Source organism: Aphelocoma coerulescens, chromosome 2 (genome assembly GCF_041296385.1).
Source record: "Aphelocoma coerulescens isolate FSJ_1873_10779 chromosome 2, UR_Acoe_1.0, whole genome shotgun sequence".
NCBI lineage: Eukaryota > Metazoa > Chordata > Aves > Passeriformes > Corvidae > Aphelocoma > Aphelocoma coerulescens.
Window position 1 is genome coordinate 91,619,069 of NC_091015.1, and position 17,674 is coordinate 91,636,742.

At 39.9% G+C, this 17,674-nt stretch overlaps 1 protein-coding gene across 1 annotated transcript in view; it reads left to right on the forward strand.

The window, feature by feature from the left end:
• Positions 1 to 472: 472 nt before the first annotated feature.
• The window catches only part of CTNND2 (catenin delta 2), a 658,514-nt gene continuing 641,312 nt past the window's right edge, over positions 473 to 17,674 (forward strand). The window contains exon 1 of the mRNA XM_069004021.1: positions 473 to 557. Within this exon, the coding sequence (XP_068860122.1) occupies positions 521 to 557 (37 nt within the window). The 5' untranslated portion in view covers positions 473 to 520. The remainder of the gene's footprint in view (positions 558 to 17,674) is intronic.

Sequence of the window (17,674 nt, forward strand, 5' to 3'; positions counted from 1 at the left end):
CGGCCGCGGCGGGCGCGCTCCTGCTGGGGAGGGGACGGGCAGGGAGGGGCGGAGGCAAGCGGGAGGGAGGGAGGCAGGGCGGGCGGGAGCGCGGCGGCGGCAGATGCTGCGGCGGCGGCTGTGTCTCCTTCGGCCACATCCCGCGGCCGGTGCGCCCGCCCGGCGCGCTGCGCTACGGCGCCGCCGCGCAGCCTGCCCCAGCCGCCGCCGCCGCAGCGGCCCCGCGCCTCGCCCCAGCGGCGGGGCGGTGGATGCCGAGCCCTCCTCGCCCCGGCAGCCAGCGGGCAGCTGTCCTGCGGCCGAGCCCCTCGGAGCCGGATCGGCGCGCTCGCACGGACACGGGGACACACGGGCGCACACGGGCGCACACGCAAGCCCTGGGGGGGGGGGGCAAGCCGAAGATGCTGCAGCTGGGCAAGGTCAGGACCTTGCGGTGAAGCCCGGGGCCGTCGCTCGCCCCCCCCCGCCCCCCCTTCATTCTTGCCTAGCGGACTGAGGATTTGCTGTTGGGTTTTGGTATATGTTTGGGAGCAAGCAGGCTGAATCGGCGCCGATCGGTGAGTACGACAGGCACCGTAATGGTGCCAGGTCCGTCCCCCTCCCCCCCACACACCCTTCCCGCCTGCGTGATATTTCTTCTTGGTGCGGGGTCCTGCGCTGCTCCCCTCGGCGAGGCAGCGGGGCTGGGCTGGGCTGCAAGGAGAGGTGTTTGTGCCTTCAGCCGAAAGGTAACAAAGTGCGTTATTTCCTCATGGTTCTTTCTCCCGGGCCTCCCCCCCTCCATCGCTTTCCTCCCTTTCTTTCTACGTTAGTCGTTGCTTATGTAGGGCATCCGCGGCACCGTGTCTCCCGACGCCCTGCACTAATGTGCTCGTTACGGCAGTGAAGTCATGGGCCAGGGAGAAGGAGGAGGAGGAAGAGGAGGAAGAAGAAGAAGGGGCCCGGGGACCCCGCGGGCGGGGGCAGCACCCGGCCCTGCGCGGAGCCCGGGCCCTGGGGCGGCTCCGAGCGACGGCTGCTGCGTGTTTCTGTGTGTCTGTGCTGCCTGTGTATGTCTGTGTGTGTGCGGAGGGGTGTGTGGGGTGTGTGTTCTTCCTTTGAAGCCACCGTCTGCGAAATCCTGCACTCGAGGAGCGGGCGGAGGGGGTGGGGAGGGGAGCCGCGATGTGCACTGTGATGTTTCGTTGATCTATATTTAATGGCTGAAAGGAGAGATGCTTTTCTTTCCTTTCCTTTCCTTTACCCTTACCTTACTCTTATTCTGGTGTGTAATGTGCTTGCATCGATCGGTCAAATCGTAGCTTCAGCTGAATCAAGTCACCACAGAGGAAGGAGGTGCAGCGGCACAGGCAGTACATGCAATACACAAATTCATCTGGCCGATCTGGAGAAAAATGAAAAACCCTGGAGAGAGATAATTTTAGAAACCATGTTAAATTTCCCCTGGAGGGACTGGAAGGACTAATACATGGAAGAGTGTAATACAGTATCTTGTGCAGATACATTTTCTTTTACTTTGTTGGGGTGTGCTTTGTTTGGATTCAGGGTGTCACTCTATGCATTACAGAAAAAAAAATCCAAAACTTGGAAGAAATAGTTAGAAAGGAATAGTCTCCTTTATTGAACACCCAGCTCTTAACTTTATTGGCTGTAGAAACTGACATCTGTGCCCCTTAAAACATATATGTCTTTTTATTGGCAATAACAAGGTGAAGTAAAAACTTCATATTGCAGGTTTATTTTCAAAGTCTTTATAGGTAGCCTATATGTAAAGTGAAAACAGTGAGTCAGCCTGAGCTCTGTTTTGTAGCAAACCTCTCCATAGGGTACGTCAAGACTTACGTACCTCAAGACAGAGGACAACCCAGAATTATATGGAGTTTATGTAAGTCTGTTGTGTCTTTTGCAAAATCAAGAGAGGGAAAAAAAATCTTTGCCATTCTGTACTTAAGGGTATATTCATCCTGTCTTAAAAAGTAAACTGATTATGTAATTCATGTAGGCTGGGTTTATCTTTTTCAGACAGCCTACTTAGTTGGCCAGTGTATAAATGATATGGCATGAAGGGTTTAAGGGCAGGTCTCCAGAGAAAGCTGCTGTATATCCTACTTGTGGGCCTCTGAGACTCAAGTGGCTTTTGGGCTTTTGTTGCCTTTTACACAGGTTATCTGGGGAGGAGCCCCAACACTAAACCCAAACCACCTAGAAAGACTGTGATACTTAAGCAAAACATACAATGATCAAATACTCTTGTAAGACTAATTTCTGAGCCAAGTTGGTGAAGCTGTCTCATTTCGGTCTGTGAGTGACCTGATCCTTTGGGAGCCTTGACTGACTATCAGCTGCAAAACTGCAGAGAACTTGCGATCGATCATCGTCATTAGTAAGAAGTTGATTAATAGCTTGGGACTGGGTTGAATGTGATTATGTTGAACGTTGTAGTTCCAAAACAGGAGATCGCATCTTGATCACGTTGTTCAGAGATGGTTTTTTGCAGTCTGTTATATAAGAGAGGCTTGAAAAAAAAGGAGTAGCGGGCTGTGCTGTGTATATGTACCGAGGGAAATACCCCCCAAAGCTGCTGGTAGGAAGCAAAGTATTTATTCCCAAATGCCAGTTGCATGACTTTTTGTGGATTGTAAGAAAGATGCTTTTGGGAGAGGACTCCAGCTACAATGCTCGAGTTCTGTTTGTCAGCTGCCTTAATAGATGTTAAAAGCAATAAATACCTCATCAGTGACAAGCCTCTGACTTTTGCTGTGGTTTTTTTTTGATAATGATACTAAAATAATTTCATCCTCACATAATGAGCTCTAACAGACAGCTGCACAAAATAGAAATAGTAGCAACTAAAAAAAAAGGTGTTTGCATAATTCTGATTTGCATAATTTACCTTTGCTGATGGATGGTATCAATTTAATGGCTATGCTTCGGTGTTGAGTATTTGTTTCTCAAGACATGTAAAATCAACTTATGCTACAAAGGAAGTGCTGGAGTAGTTTATTTTAGGGGTTTTGAGAAAAGCATTTTTAGGTAGGGGTGTAGATTGGCATGTAAATGGAGCAGATAACAGAATCAGTGGAACTCATGAGTGTTAAATTTTGCACTAAATTTCAGATACATTTTCTATTTCATGGTTCAGTGTGATATGATTTTTAGAGCCGATCACTTGTGGAAATTCCAGCATATCTTTGTTAGGATTTTAAGCATATGTTTCTATCCTAGAAGCAACTGTTTTCAGGAGTAGCAGCAAGATAAGGAAAATGCATTATTACAGTACTCTTTACTTAAATAAGGACCTGTTGTTTTGATACTTACTGATAGTACTTGTAAGTCACAAAGAGTTTGATATTTGAAGTTACAGCTGAGGCTTTACAAAAATGAAAGTGATTGTTTTTCTTCTTTGAAGGTTTCACACAGATCTTATTACAGGATGAATTTTGGATGCTTATTTAACTGAATAATATTAAATTTAGTCGTAGAATTATTAATAACATACAAGTAAACAACAGTCCTTAATACAAGCAGCATTTTTAAATATGGCAAATTTATTTTTGAAGTGACAGAATGACTCTCAAATTGGACTAAACCACATTTGCTCTTAAAGAAGAAATTGCTTTTGTCATGACAGAAGACATTATACCAGCAAAAACATTGTATTTCTGACCTTTTTTTCGTAGGGGCATGATGGGAAAAGTAATGTCTTTCATGTAAATAGGAAGTCTGCATGCAGGACAGGTATGTAGTCCTCAGCTCATTCACTGCAGAACCACAGGACCCTTTGGCTAGATGGCTCCTTGGTAGTGAGGCTCACCTAGAAAGAAATCTGAATGCAGCATGACACAGTGAAACAATTTCTTCTATCCCCTTGGGATGTGCTAACTTTGTGTAGTGAATGGGTAGTAAAAGCAGGTTGCCTGAGCAGGTTCTCTGGCTCTATGCTGGACAAAAGTTAAGGTCAATAGTATTGAAAAGGAAATATGGTATCTGTTTGTATGTAAACCAGTTGCCATGTTAATAGATTTTTTTTTTCTTATATAAACTGCCAGTTTAGTCTACAACTAAGAAACAAAAATATTTCATTATCTAGGAGAGCGAGCATTTAACATTTGTTCAAATTGCTCTTGGCATGGTAACTTCTAGTACATCCTACTGACTCTTAATCTGCCCATTCTACTTTACAAAATTCTATTATAGTAATAAGCAATAACTTCAAGACACATAAAGCACTGAACAGAATGTATTATCTTGTCCTTTTGGTCACTGCCTATTTTATTGAAGCTTCTGAAAAAAACAAAAAAAACCACCCAACCTAAATCCCCCCAAGAAACCCCCCAGGTTTCTAATGGAACTTTAAAACTTTGTACTTCTTAGAGCTGCCAAAAGGGTGTTAACTTTTTAAAATTCATATATAAAATTACCATGTTTGATGTTACATTTTATTTTGGTTTATTGTGTTAATCATAATAATTCTACTATATAATGCATTATTTTCCACTTGTTTTAATTCATTTTAAGAAGCCACAAGTATGCAGAGTTTGACTTGTAGCATGCAAAATCAAGAATATCTAAGACCCAAAGGAGCTTTACATAAAATGTTCTGTGGTGGAAGATTTGGCATTTTCCCCTCCTATATTTTTTATGTTTTTCTCTTCCACTCTTTTTTTTTTCTTGCCAACTTTACAGTTGATTTCTTCATTTCCCAAAAATCTTTGCAGTACAGCAACTTCCTTTTGGTCAAGAAAATTACTTTTGGAAACTGATAGTGTAACTTAAATTTGCCTGCCTAATGTAACATAAGCATCTTTTTTCAGCCATGGGTACATTCTCCTGTTCTAATACAGTCAGTCGTTACTCAATTAAATAGCCAAAATATCTCTTTAAGGCTGAATTTTTGAAGGCAGCCAAATGAAATAAACAGGTAGTGTAAATATATATTCTGATGGGGTTCTTAATTCTTTTAAACCCACTGAATAAGACTTAACCCTTATACATTCATTTACATTACATTTGTATTAGTTTCTTTCAAATTACTAAGATACTTGGGAAAATAATTAGAAATAAGTTTCAGTCTGGTAGTAGAAAATTGCTGTACCTTTTAGCTCCACTAGGATGACTGAAGTTTGTAATCTTCATCCTGTAAAAGTATATGCTTTCCATCAGAACCAGCAAGCACTTTGGAAGGGTGACTGGCAAGGATGGTCTGAGAGGTAACTCAAGGCTCCAGGCGATGAGTTTCAAGGTATTTTAATTCCTGCTTCCCAAGAGAGTTCTACAATTTTTGAAGCTGGGTATCTGAAAGGCAAGAAAACATGCATTGGATGTTGAAAACAGAACATGTGAACCTTTTAGTTTTTCTTTACAGTTTTCCTCCAGAATGCTGGAATTCATGGGTGTGTGTGTTTCTGATATGCTAGCTGATCTATAGGTGGCTTTGGGGGTTTTCTTGCTTGTTTGTTTTTTTAATATATACATTATTTTAGATTTATGTGAGCAAAGAGTGTAACTTCTCTGAAGATGGCATACATGAACCAAATCCTGGCATGTTGTAGGTCAGGTTTCTTTGAAAGCAGGTTGTTGTTGTCCCAGTCAAATTTCCTTGTTCAAAAATAGTCATTCTTCTTGCCAAGAGGTTGACTGTTGCTTTACCTGTTTGGCATATGGGAAGGCAAAAGCTTTTTCATGAGCACTTTTTTTTTGCATGAAAAATGTCATGACATTAGAATATGGATGTTCATATTCAGTGAAAAGCAGAGTGAGAAGGCAGAAAGCTGGATCAGAGAATGGTTATCTAAGGAAACAACAGCTTAAAGGTTTTCAGCAATGGAAATGGCTCAGGATTAAACATGTAAATCTTGTCTGTACAAACCTTGTTGTTGTCTTGTATGCCAGAATTTGTAGAGTCAGTTCTTTAAATAAGCAGATACTTGCAGACATTCATCACACCATCACTTTCTCACATTTCTTACGCCAGCCAAACTTCAGGACATCTTTTGAACATGCCTAATGGCATCATCTAATTTGTGCATGGCATGATACCAAAGTAGGTGAGCTTCTGTGTAATCGAGAAGTTGATGTCTCATGGAAAGTTGGAGTTGGGGCTGCTGAACAGTGTAGGTACTAAATACAGAGTGGTATATCTAGTGAATTCTTACAAATCAAAATCTAGGCTAGTCTGTGAGCATTTTGATGAATTTTAACAAAATGATTAGTCATATTTGATACTTTCTGAGTATTTCTGATGGAGCACCTGTATCCTTGATCATCCCATGATGGTGACCTGAACCTTCAACTGAAATGCCTAACCTCGTCTGACCTAGTGTGCTTAGAAATGAAGTGACTAGAACAAAAGAAGTTCTGGGTATTTTAAAAAGTTTGTGTTTTAATGAAGGAGGTTGACAGTAATTGATGAATCGTGGAATTCTTGCTGCAAATAGTTTTGAAGCCTGAGTTACAAGAATAATTTGATTTTATATGTGGGTTTCCACTGCAGTGCTGATCTATGTCATCTGATGGTACAGGGCAAAACTTGGAAGTGTGATAGTGCATCTCTTTTTTATAAGTGTCAAAAATAAAGAATGCATTCTCAAAATTTTCATTACATTTAAAGCAACAGAAGACTGTTGTCTTCGGTTTTCTTTACTTCTGACATTTAACTGTGTTTATGTTCCCAACAGACCGATTTTGAGTAACAGGGTTGGAAGTCCCCTCCTGCTTAGGGATCACGAGGTTAATTTCAGATGCCTCTCAGCTATGTCTGTGTGATTTTCTGAAGATAAAGTTTGGCCCATTCTGGGGGAAAAAAAAAAGGGAAAAAAGGAATTGTAATCTGCCACAGACCTCGAGGATTACCCACTACACATACATTCATTTTACTGATGACTTACAGCATCCTATAGTTGAATGTGCCGGAGACAGGCAACACCAATTCCTCTTTTTCTGCCGTAATAAACATGATAGTCCCTTACAGACTTGATAGGTTCACTAGTGTGTATTTTCAGTTGGAAGTGTTTCTGACAAGCTTGGCATCTTATTGCACTTATTTTTCACTTCTGACTTCTACTGCCTTTACCAAGAATGAGTAAATTATTGTACAGAGCCTCAAGAGTCTTGGGGGACTCTGACTTTAATCTCTTCAAAGAAGAATGGACAGGTTGAGCTTAATTAGAAACATGCATGTCTAATCAAAGGGTAAATTTAGAATCACAAGTTTTAAGAACTGGCATTAAAAGCAGAGTCATGATACCAAAAAAATCTTTGGTATCATGAAGCCATAGTATATTTGTGAAGCATAATGCACTATTCTGATAAGCAATTGTTTAATACTCTCAGGTATATAGGCCTTCCTAATATGTGTCATTGCATAGGTTTTTTCAATAAAAATGAATTCCAAAGCATGCAATTCTGGTCAAATTATGGAAGTTCGTTAGCCCCTGAGTGTTTCCACTGGGATCTTGTGCACTTAATTCTCAATGCAGACTCTCATAATGAGCACCCAAAGGATAGCTAATACTCCTCATTTCAGAAAGGAACAAACATTTCAGTATATTCTGTGTGTCTTACGTAGCGTAGATCTGTCCAGCAAGTACTTTATGTGGATGAAGTGGAAGGCTATGGTGTAAAATGTAACCTTTAAATATCTTCTTTGCCTTTCTTGAGGGTGAATTTTGATTAGTTGGCTTACATGTTCCCTCTCTATGAATACCTTTTAATTAAAAGTAGCCAAGAGTAATCTGCTTATTAATTCTTACTTTTGTATCCCTAAGTCTTGGAGGTACAGTGCATGTATAGGTCTTGCTTTTTTGTTTTGGGTTTTTTTGTTTTTTTTTTCCAGTCTGTCTGAAGAGATGTAAATTTTTGCTAGTGAGTAATAAATATTTCTTCTATTTCATGTGTATTAGAGTAACAGTATTTGAACTGAACAGAGGAGACATCTGTTTTTCTGTGGTAAAAACAAAATTCCAGGTTTTGATCATGTTTTATGCCTTCAATTTAGCTTAGTATGGATAAAACTTTGCACAGATATGTTAAGAAATTTAGTTTGATTACCAGAATAAGATTTATGTTTTTGTTTTTTTTTTTTTTTGTGAGCAGATGCAACACTAGTATTTGAGGAATATGCTAAGTGCAACGTAAACTTGACCTACTTTTAGGATTTTGGGGCATCTTGGATTTTTGAGGCCTGGCATCTGATTTCCTGAACATGCTGGTGTCATTTCATTGGAAAGCTAGCTGGGCAAAGCCACTTCAAAGAACCTGATTTTCCTGCTTGTGTGGAAATCCTTGTAACTACTCCCTCAAATGAGAACTGGCTAGTGAGGGGGAGCAGGGTTTCTTCTACAGTTGTGTTCTGCCCACTGGAGTCCTCAGGCTGACATTGCTGATGGATCACTCTGCCTGAGACTCTCTCAGCAAGGTCTTCCCTCTAAAAATATCCAGGGAGGAACTACTTGGCTTTTGATCAGTGGTGATGAAAATATTTCAGGTCTCCAAATGACAGATTGTTGGTGGTCTCTTGACAGAACAGACTTGGAGCAACAATGTTTGTCAAGGAGCCAAAGATTCTGCTATATAAATTTCTTCTACGTTTTGTGGTTTGTTTTGTTTTCATTTGTTTTTGGTTTTTTTTGTTGTTGTTTTTACTGTACACAGTGTCCAAATCAAAGAAGGAGATCCGAGATACTGGTTATAGCAGGCCAAAAACAGGCTGGATGGGAATCTGGGAACAGGGAGACAGACTGGAAGGCATAACTGCTATGTTGGCAATGAATAGGAGAAATGCTAATTCAATGTTTTAACACAGGTAGTTGATCCAGTCTGATGATTTCTAGCAAATACTTTTAGAAATACATTTTTAGGACTGTTTTATTTACAAAAGTGCATCAGTTCTAACAGAACATCTTGCACAGATAAGCAAAACAGAGTTTGAACATGTTTAAGAAATGCATGCATGCATGTATTCGACATTTGTGCTATAAACACATATGGAATTAGTTGCACCTTTGTCAAATGTCAAAATTCCTCTCTTGCATGCATGTTACGTAACTTCCATATTAACCTCAAAAGCAATGTAATGTTGTATTCTCCCCCAGGGAAAATCCAATTGTACTCTTGTTGAATTTGGTAACAGAAATCCAGCTGATTCCACGGGACACCTGTGTTTTACTAGATGTACCTAAATAAAAATATTATTTTCCTATTCATTCAGCCTTCTTTCTCTTGACTCTTCAGTAATTCCACAAGATAATATTTGTCATGAAACAGTTGGGGTGGGCTTTTTCAGTAGCTTTTTGTTTTGTTTTGTGGTTTTTGCTTTGGTTCTTTTGGTTGGGTGGTTAGTTGAGCTTTTTTTCTTTGGTGGTGTTTTTTGTTATTTTTTATTTTGAAGAAGATTACAGTTATTATGCTGTTCTCATAAAACAGGCAAGATGAGTAAACTTGGTAGAAGTTGATAGGTTTTATACTATTTGGTCAATATATGAGTTATAGGTGGGGGTAAAAATGGTGGAGAAGTGAGAAAGAGAAGGAAAAAAAGCCAGAATAATAGTTTGTTTAGCTAACTTATTTTACTGACAGATTCTTCCTGACCTGTAGAACACTACAGTTCAGGTTTGTTTAGCTGATACTGTAGTATGTGTCATCAAATGGAATTGTTCTCTAGGAAGTTGTACAGACCTCCTAAAACGAGTGATTGAGTTTATAGAAATATGCATTCTTGGGAATAAAGCAATTTATTCTTCCCTTTCTGCTGTTTTTTTTTTTCACTTTTTCATAAGGTATTTAGCATGCCTCCAGTAAAATACTGTAATAAAGAAGCAAGGACTTGATTTTTGAGGGGCTTAATATTCTCATCATAACATTCAAGTATTTGTGTTTTTCAAATACTTTTCTAATAAATCTTTACTGAAATGTGGTCTTTTGGTTCCACTTTGGATTTAATAACTACGTTTTTGGCAGATGGCCAAAAATAAGGGGGTTTTTTTTGTCACATGGTTTTGTTTAGGAGTGTCTAATTTGTATCTACTATGCTATATATTCATATTTTTGCTATACTATGCAGTATATGTCGTATTTTCTTGTTGAGAATGAGTGGTGGGTGTGAAAAAGATGAGTTAACCAGGAGGAATGGGACAAATGGAAAAGTGACACAGTCTTGAAATGCAGATGTGTGGCTGTGCTTCAGAACTAAATGTTGTTCCTAAAACCTAGTATTGTGAATTCCATTACAAGTCTCTAACTCTGTCACATCAACTACAGTAGGTTGCACATTTAAGGGAATAGGATGCAAAAATAAAATGATGTTAGCCATCCTCAAACTCCATGGGAGTAGTAGAGGATTTATTGCAGTGATATTGCTTCTTTTAGCTGATCCAAAACCAGACACATGTCTCAAGTCATACCATTCCAACATGGAAGGTTCTTGATTCATTGTACAGGTGAGCTGAGGTGCTGTCACTACCACTTACTGCCCAGGCTGATTTTTTATCTGAATGGGAACAGCCACTGAAAACCTGCACCACACTTCCACACAGACTTTTCTGCCTTTATGTATGCTCCTGCACCTTGATACAGACCCTGATGGATGTCTGTCTCTCTTATACCGTTCACTTAAGCTGGTTGTTCAATAACTATTATGAAATACTGTAGTCTTGTTTTACTGTAAGAAAACTAAGTTTTGCTTATAAACTATTAAAGAACTTCCTCTAATCTGATTTTCAGGTGGCTATCACACTTCCTAACAACATTATGGGAAATTTATGGAGTTCAAATTCTCTCTCATTTTTATTTTAAAACTTTTATTTGAGTAGCAATATCCCACAAATAAATATATGTGCATTTAAGAAACATGGAGAAGAATGGTTATTTCTGAATGTGTTGTCTGCATCCAAAGCTTGCACTTATGTATGTAGTCTCTGAAAGGGTTAGAGACTTGGGTTTGATTTCACAATGTTTTAAATACAAAGCATATTTCAGAGGCACAGCTATACATCTGCATTTCACAGGAACAGTTGAAGAAAGGAAGGCCAGCACAAAGCTTCTTCTTTTTTGCACATGAATCATTCTAGAGCTCCTTCAAAAGGGTGACTTACCTTGCTGAATGAATTTATAGAACATTCTGTAGTATTTCTGATGTTTTAATCTTCACATTTTTCATGCATGTGTAGAAGAGAAGAATAAAAAGGAATTTGCAATTTAAGGTCTGAGCATTTATACATCCAAAACTTTTGAAGTTTGAAGAGATATGCAGAGATTTTAATAGTCTCTAGATATGACATTCGGATATTATCCAAAACATAACAGACATATAAAGCAATACTTTCTATCTCTTCATTATTTATTTCTGTCAGGCAGGGTTCCTCTTTTGAATAGACTTTTTATTTGGTTGTCTTGAAACAGCCATTAATGGGTTAAATAAAATATCATGGAAATTGCTGTGGCCTTGTGAATTCTGTTCTTGCCTGTTAAAATTTTTTTTTTATTATTTTAATAAGCTCTACAGCTTATGATAGTACTTTACAGCTGAAATAATTTTATGATGAAAAAAGATGTTGTGAAGGGCCCAAAGCTGCTACTTCCACTATGTGCTAGCAGGCTAGCTTATAGTGGAAGCCTCAGGAGACACCTTCAGTACCCCTGTTTGCAGCTGTTATTTCAAACTTTCTAACCATTCTGCCTGCAGGAAACTAAACTTCTCAGTGTTTGAGTGGAAGTGTATTTGCTTTGTATTGATACTGAATTTCAGTAGGCTAATTTTGTTGTGGAACTGGACCTTAGACCTAAATTAGAACAGTGAAGCTAGTTGTAAATATCCCAGTGTTTCCCACAGTGAAGTACAGAGTGAGCTCAACACGGCTGAGTCTGTGACCCTTTACAATGACAGAACCACAGTCTGGACTGTGCTCCAGCCCTCTCTGCCTGTGCAGAGTGGTGTGTAACCAATTCCCTCCCCGGGGCGCATTTAGAAAGTTGAGTGCTGCAGCTTCATTAGCTGCACCATGTATGAGAGACCATATGCAAGAACGCAGATGGAGGAACAGACTGGATTCATCCTAAGCAATCAAACATAGTGGTGGCTCTTTATTTTGTATTACATCAGTGTTTTGATAACTGTACTTAGATCACAGTCCTCTTGAACCTGTGCTGTCCAAAACATACTCACAGATGGTCCTTGTGCTGAAAAGTTCAAAAACCTATCCAACAAGACTGCTGAAGGGAAAACAAGTCAAGAGAGGCTGAAAATAGGTCAGGAACAAGCATGAAAATAGGATCCTGGTTGCTTATGTACTCTGTCTCCTAGAACATGTAGCCCTTTCCATGTTGCTTAAGCAAAAAGCTCTTGCTACACTGCTCTCAGTGCATGGGTGGCATAAAACTTAACTCTTGTTCTACTTCAGCTGATATTTACCAAAATAGGTAACAACATACATTATGTGATGCAAGAGGCTTTTTTCCAAAACATAAAATGTCATTACTGACCTTTTTTTTTACGTCTTTAAGAAGATGAAAATGAGTAAAAAGAGAGTAATTTAGAGGGGTATAAACAAGGGAGAAAAAAAGGTAAACTGTACTAGGTCGCTTCTCTGTGACAATTTTAAAGAGCAAAACCAGAACTTGCTTTGGCAAGAGCAATGAAGCCCTAGGAAGCATCAGCAAATACCCTGCTGCTGGTCCCTTCCTACACCATCACTTCTATTGTATTAACATAGAGTGTATAAGGAATGGTATTAAACTAATTTATAAGCAAAAGGTGCTATTGTTTCATTAAGCACTAAGAGAGAAGTGGACAACTTCTGTTCAAGCCTTGCTGTGGTACTAGTAATAATCTTTTCAATCCTTTGTTGTTTCAAGCAAAAAGGGGCCTGTCTCAGAGCAGGGAGGGACAAATGCTTGAATTCCCTATATCCATAGGTTTTCTTCTTTAAATAAGGGTCAAGTTGATGTTGAAGTAATTAAAGGTTGTTTCAGCAAAACAATTAGCATATGTAAGCCCTAAAATATTTGAACAATCTTTCAGCAATTTTTTTCTCACTCTCACAAAACATTAATACTGTTCTAGTATTTGTCTAAAAATATTGCAGTGCTTTTAAGATGATTTTTTGCAAGTGGTCTTTTCTGACATAGTTTTTATTGGCATTCATTTTGTAAGGAGAAATAAACAAACAAAAGACAAAAGCAACAAAAAGGAAAGAGGAGGGGAAGGGGCCAAGGTAGTTGGCACCCTAGGCTTTGGCTCAGTGGATCAGAAGGTAACTATAGATTTTTATTTGCAGTTGGTTCATTAGGTAAAAGTTGCTTTTATCACTTCATGTGTTTTAAGTAAAGTAAAATATCGCAACAAATATAGGCAATGACTTTGAGTGCAAGAATGTATAATGGTTTTGGACATATTATAGATTGTGCTTATTGTTATGGAATAATTTACAGATAGCAATATAATACATTCTCAAACCCATTATTAATGCAATACTAATTTGAAAAATAAAATGTGTTAAACCTAACAAATTCCATGAAACTTTAGTTATAGCTTTTGTAGCTTCTGCTCTTTCAGTCAAAATAATAATTAAAGAATGTTTGCTGAGCAGAATTAATTCAATTTATTGGAGAAATCTAATTTACTCAACTCTGATCCATTATATACTTGTAGTCAGCCTTGATAGTATGGTCTATTGAAATTCACAGTGAATTTTAGAACATCTGCCTTCTAATTATTCTAAAAATCACTATCCTAAAAGCATGCACATAAGGCAATTACTCCTTATGGTTTTATACATTTCCATTCTAGGAGCTGCTCAAAGCATGTCTTTGTTTTTCTTATCCATTGTTCCTGTAGGATGTCACATTACAATCAGCACAGGAGTTAACAAACCAGTTACACCTCAAAAGTGTAAATACAGCGCAAATGACAACAGTGTTTCCTACAGATATAATCTGAAGAGAAAATTCAGTTTAAACCCCATAGTTTATAAGAGATGTTTACCTGTGTGTGTGACCATAGCAGAGTACATTACCTCCTTTATCCATGAGAATGATTAGACTTCAAATCTTTTTTTTTTTTTCCTACTTCCAATGGACTGTTTCACAGTTCAGCATCTTTCCCTGACATTCCTCAGTCTCCTTTCATAAGCTTTGCTCTAGGCTTTATTTCCTGTGTTTTCAGCTACTAGCTAGCTTGTTTTGGACACTGCTTTTTCCTGAGTTAGGGCATGGCCTGCTGTTAGTGACAGAAAACCTGAGCTCGCTCATCATGACCGTGGTAACATGAAATTCTGTGGCACCTCATTACTGGTCTGTGACTATCAAGCTATCTCAGGATGGTTCCAGTAGGGCCCTTCCTTTTATTCTGGTGTGGACTCTATTATAGATGGAAGAATATGTCTCATCAAATGCTAATAAACAACTGATTTGGGCTTCAGAATTATCTTCTAGACAATAGTTTCTTCCAGCAACAGAAAGTGATTATCTCTCTCTCATGCATTTCTGCCATATTTGCTCACTGAGGAGTGGAGGATTTTATACTGATCCTCTTTATCATGGCATCTGCCCATCACCTGCATTAAAAGTTCTACTTAAGTACTAATTGTAGGAGATTTAAAGTCTCTAATAATTATCTTTGAAAGGTCATGTCTATCATGGGAGGTTCCTGAGGACTGCAGGAAAGAGGACATCATCCCTGCCTTCAGGAAAGATGATCTGCAGAACTACAGGCAAGTCAGCCTCGCCTTAGTCCTTGGGAAGGTGATGGAGAGAATCCTCCTGGAAACCCTTTGCAAACATATGAGGAACAAGAAGGTGATTGGGAGTAGTCATAATTGATTTATGAAGGAGAAAACATACTTTGCCAGTCTGATGGCCTTCTATGGTGAGATATGATGACCATGGGGGATGAAGGAAGAGCAACAAGTGTCATTTATTTTGACTTTATGGGAGACTTTTGACAGTATCCCATAATCTACTCATACTCAATCTTTTAAAGTATGGATGAAATAAATTAATGGTGACATGGGCTGAAAACTGTCAGATCTGCTAGGCCTGAGGGTTGTCGTCAGCAACATTACATCCAGCTGGAGGCCAGGCACTAACAGTATACGTGAAGGGTTGCTGTTGTGTTCTGTATTGTTGAACATCTTTGTTCCTGATCTCGTGATGGGACACTGAGCTGCACTCAGTAAGTTTGCATCTGATACAAAACTCAGAGGAGTGGCTGCTACACTAGGGGACTGTGCTGCCATTCAGAAACATATTACCAGGTTGGAGAAAAGAGAAGAAGGAAAACCTTGTGAAGTTCAGTGAAGGCAAAATGCCAAGTTTTGCACCTGAGTTGGAATAACCTCGTGCCAGTTATATGCTGGGGCCAGCTGGCTGGAAAGCAACTTTGCAGAGAAGGATCTGAAGTTCCTGGTGGATGGCAGCAGTGTGCTCTCATGACAGAGAAAATACAGCAGCTTCTTGGGCTGCAGAGGGAAGTGACTCATTCTGTGCAGTACTGATGAAGCCATGTCTGGACAACTGTGCACAGTTCTGCTGTATTTCATAATTCACAGCTGTTCTTTGACTTGCACTTTGACATCCCTGTTGTCTCAAAGAAATTCAGACATTAGGAGACTGTAGTATCAGTTTAAATGTTACTTAATATTAAACAAAGAACAAGGCTTTAAACTAGGAATGGAAGCTGTTTGGGGAAGAATTTTGGGTATGGACCTGATATGTTTCCACTGATGCTTGCTTTTAACACAGTAGACAACTGGTTTGTCTGTAAATGGGAATCTGTGTGTGGTTTTCAGATTGTACATTGAATGTCATGGTCCTCCCAAGGATGTGACTTTCATTAGTTACCATGGCTTGTTTCTTGACAGGCAGATGCAAAGGAAATACTCTAATGCTGCTTGAAGACTTAGATATTACAGGATGTAAAGGAGCTTTGCATGATTTCCAGTACTGCCCAAATGACTGCAGTGAGCGTGTCTGTGCTGCACCATTCAGCCTTGTCTGAGACCGCTCCTTCTACATGCAAGAGCTAGTCCCCTGAAATTCAGAATTCACAGTAGCTAGAGCTGGGTCCTTGAGGAGCCATCATCAGGGTATTTCAAGAGTCTCATTACAGTTTTCTCTGAATCAGATGCTGTATGATTTTTGTCAGCAACTGGTCTTCATTTCATTTCACCAGTCACTGATACAGCAGTCATATTCGAATAAAGTGATGTGTGTGTCTCAAATTATTCTGATACTGGAACTGGAGAAGTATATGTATAGAATCAGAGAAAATGCATATGCTGAGTTGGAAGGGACCTATCAGGATCATCATGTCCAACTCCTGGCCCTGCACAGAACATTGCAAAGATCGTACCATGTGCCTGAGAGTGTTTCCCTTATGCTTTTTGAACTCAGACTGGCTTGGTGCTGTGACCAGTTCCTTGGGGAGCCTTTTCCAGTGCTCAACCACCCTCTTTTCTGGGTGAAAAACTTTCTCCTGATATCAAACCTAAGTGTCCTGACTCAGTTTCATGCTGTTTCCTCGAATCCTATCACTGGTCATGAGAGTGAAGAGGTTGGTACCTGCCCCTCCTCTTCCCCTCACAAGGAAGTTGTAGATTGAAATGAGGTCTCCCCTCAGTCTCCTCCAGTCTGAACAGATCAAGTGACCTCAGCTGCTCCACATACAGCTTCCTCTCCAGACCCTTCACCATCCTTGTGGCTCTCCTTTAGATGGTGTCTAAAACCTTAATGTTGTTTTTATATTGCAGCACCCAAAACTGCCCCCAGCACTCGAGGTGAGGCTGCCCCAGTGCAGAGCAGAGCGGGACAATCCCCTCCCTTGCCCGGCTGGTGATGCTGTGCCTGGTGCACCCCAGGACACAGTTGGCCCTCCTGGTTGCCAGGGCACTGCTGACTCACGTTCAACTTGCCACCAGCCAGGATACCCAGGTCCTTTTCCACAGCACTGCTCTTCAACCTCTCATCTCCAGTCAGTCTGTCCATACAACCAGGGCTGTCCCATCCCAGGTGCAGAACTCGGCACATTTCCTTGTTGAACTTCTACAGTTGGTGATTGCCCAGCCCTCTGATTTGTTGAGGTCTCTCTGCAGGGCTTCTCTGCCATCGAGGGAGTTGACAGCTCCTCCCCTTTTAGTGTCATTGTCAAGCTTACTTAGAATTCCTTTGAGTCCTGCATTCAGGTCATTAATGAACATGTTGAAGAGAACTGGGCCAAGGATATAACATGCCTTCTTTCTTCTGTTGCTCCTGGGATACTCTGGACACCCTGATCTGTGTGTTCTGTTGGTTTTTTTAAATTTGCTTTCTTAAGAAAATCAAGGCGAGATGTTTGCAGCGAAAGACCAGTTGTTGGAAAGCTCTGGATTAATGACTTGCAATTTCAGACTGTTCTAAAAATAAACTCTACACAGTTGGATTTTTTGTGATATAGCTCATGATGGGAAATGCCTCTTCAATATTCAGACTGCAGAATGTTTTGTTGGGATTTTTTCTTTAGTAATGAAGCCTCTAAAATGAGCTATTGCTTTCTGCTTTGTTATGAGAAAGTTGTGTAAATCTGCTTGAAATGCCCTTTATTTTTAGATATAGAGTGATGATGGCAGAAAATTAATGCTTCATTCCTGATCACATTTGTGTTGGACCTGAAGAGCATGATCTGCTGAGATCTGAACAGGTAGTT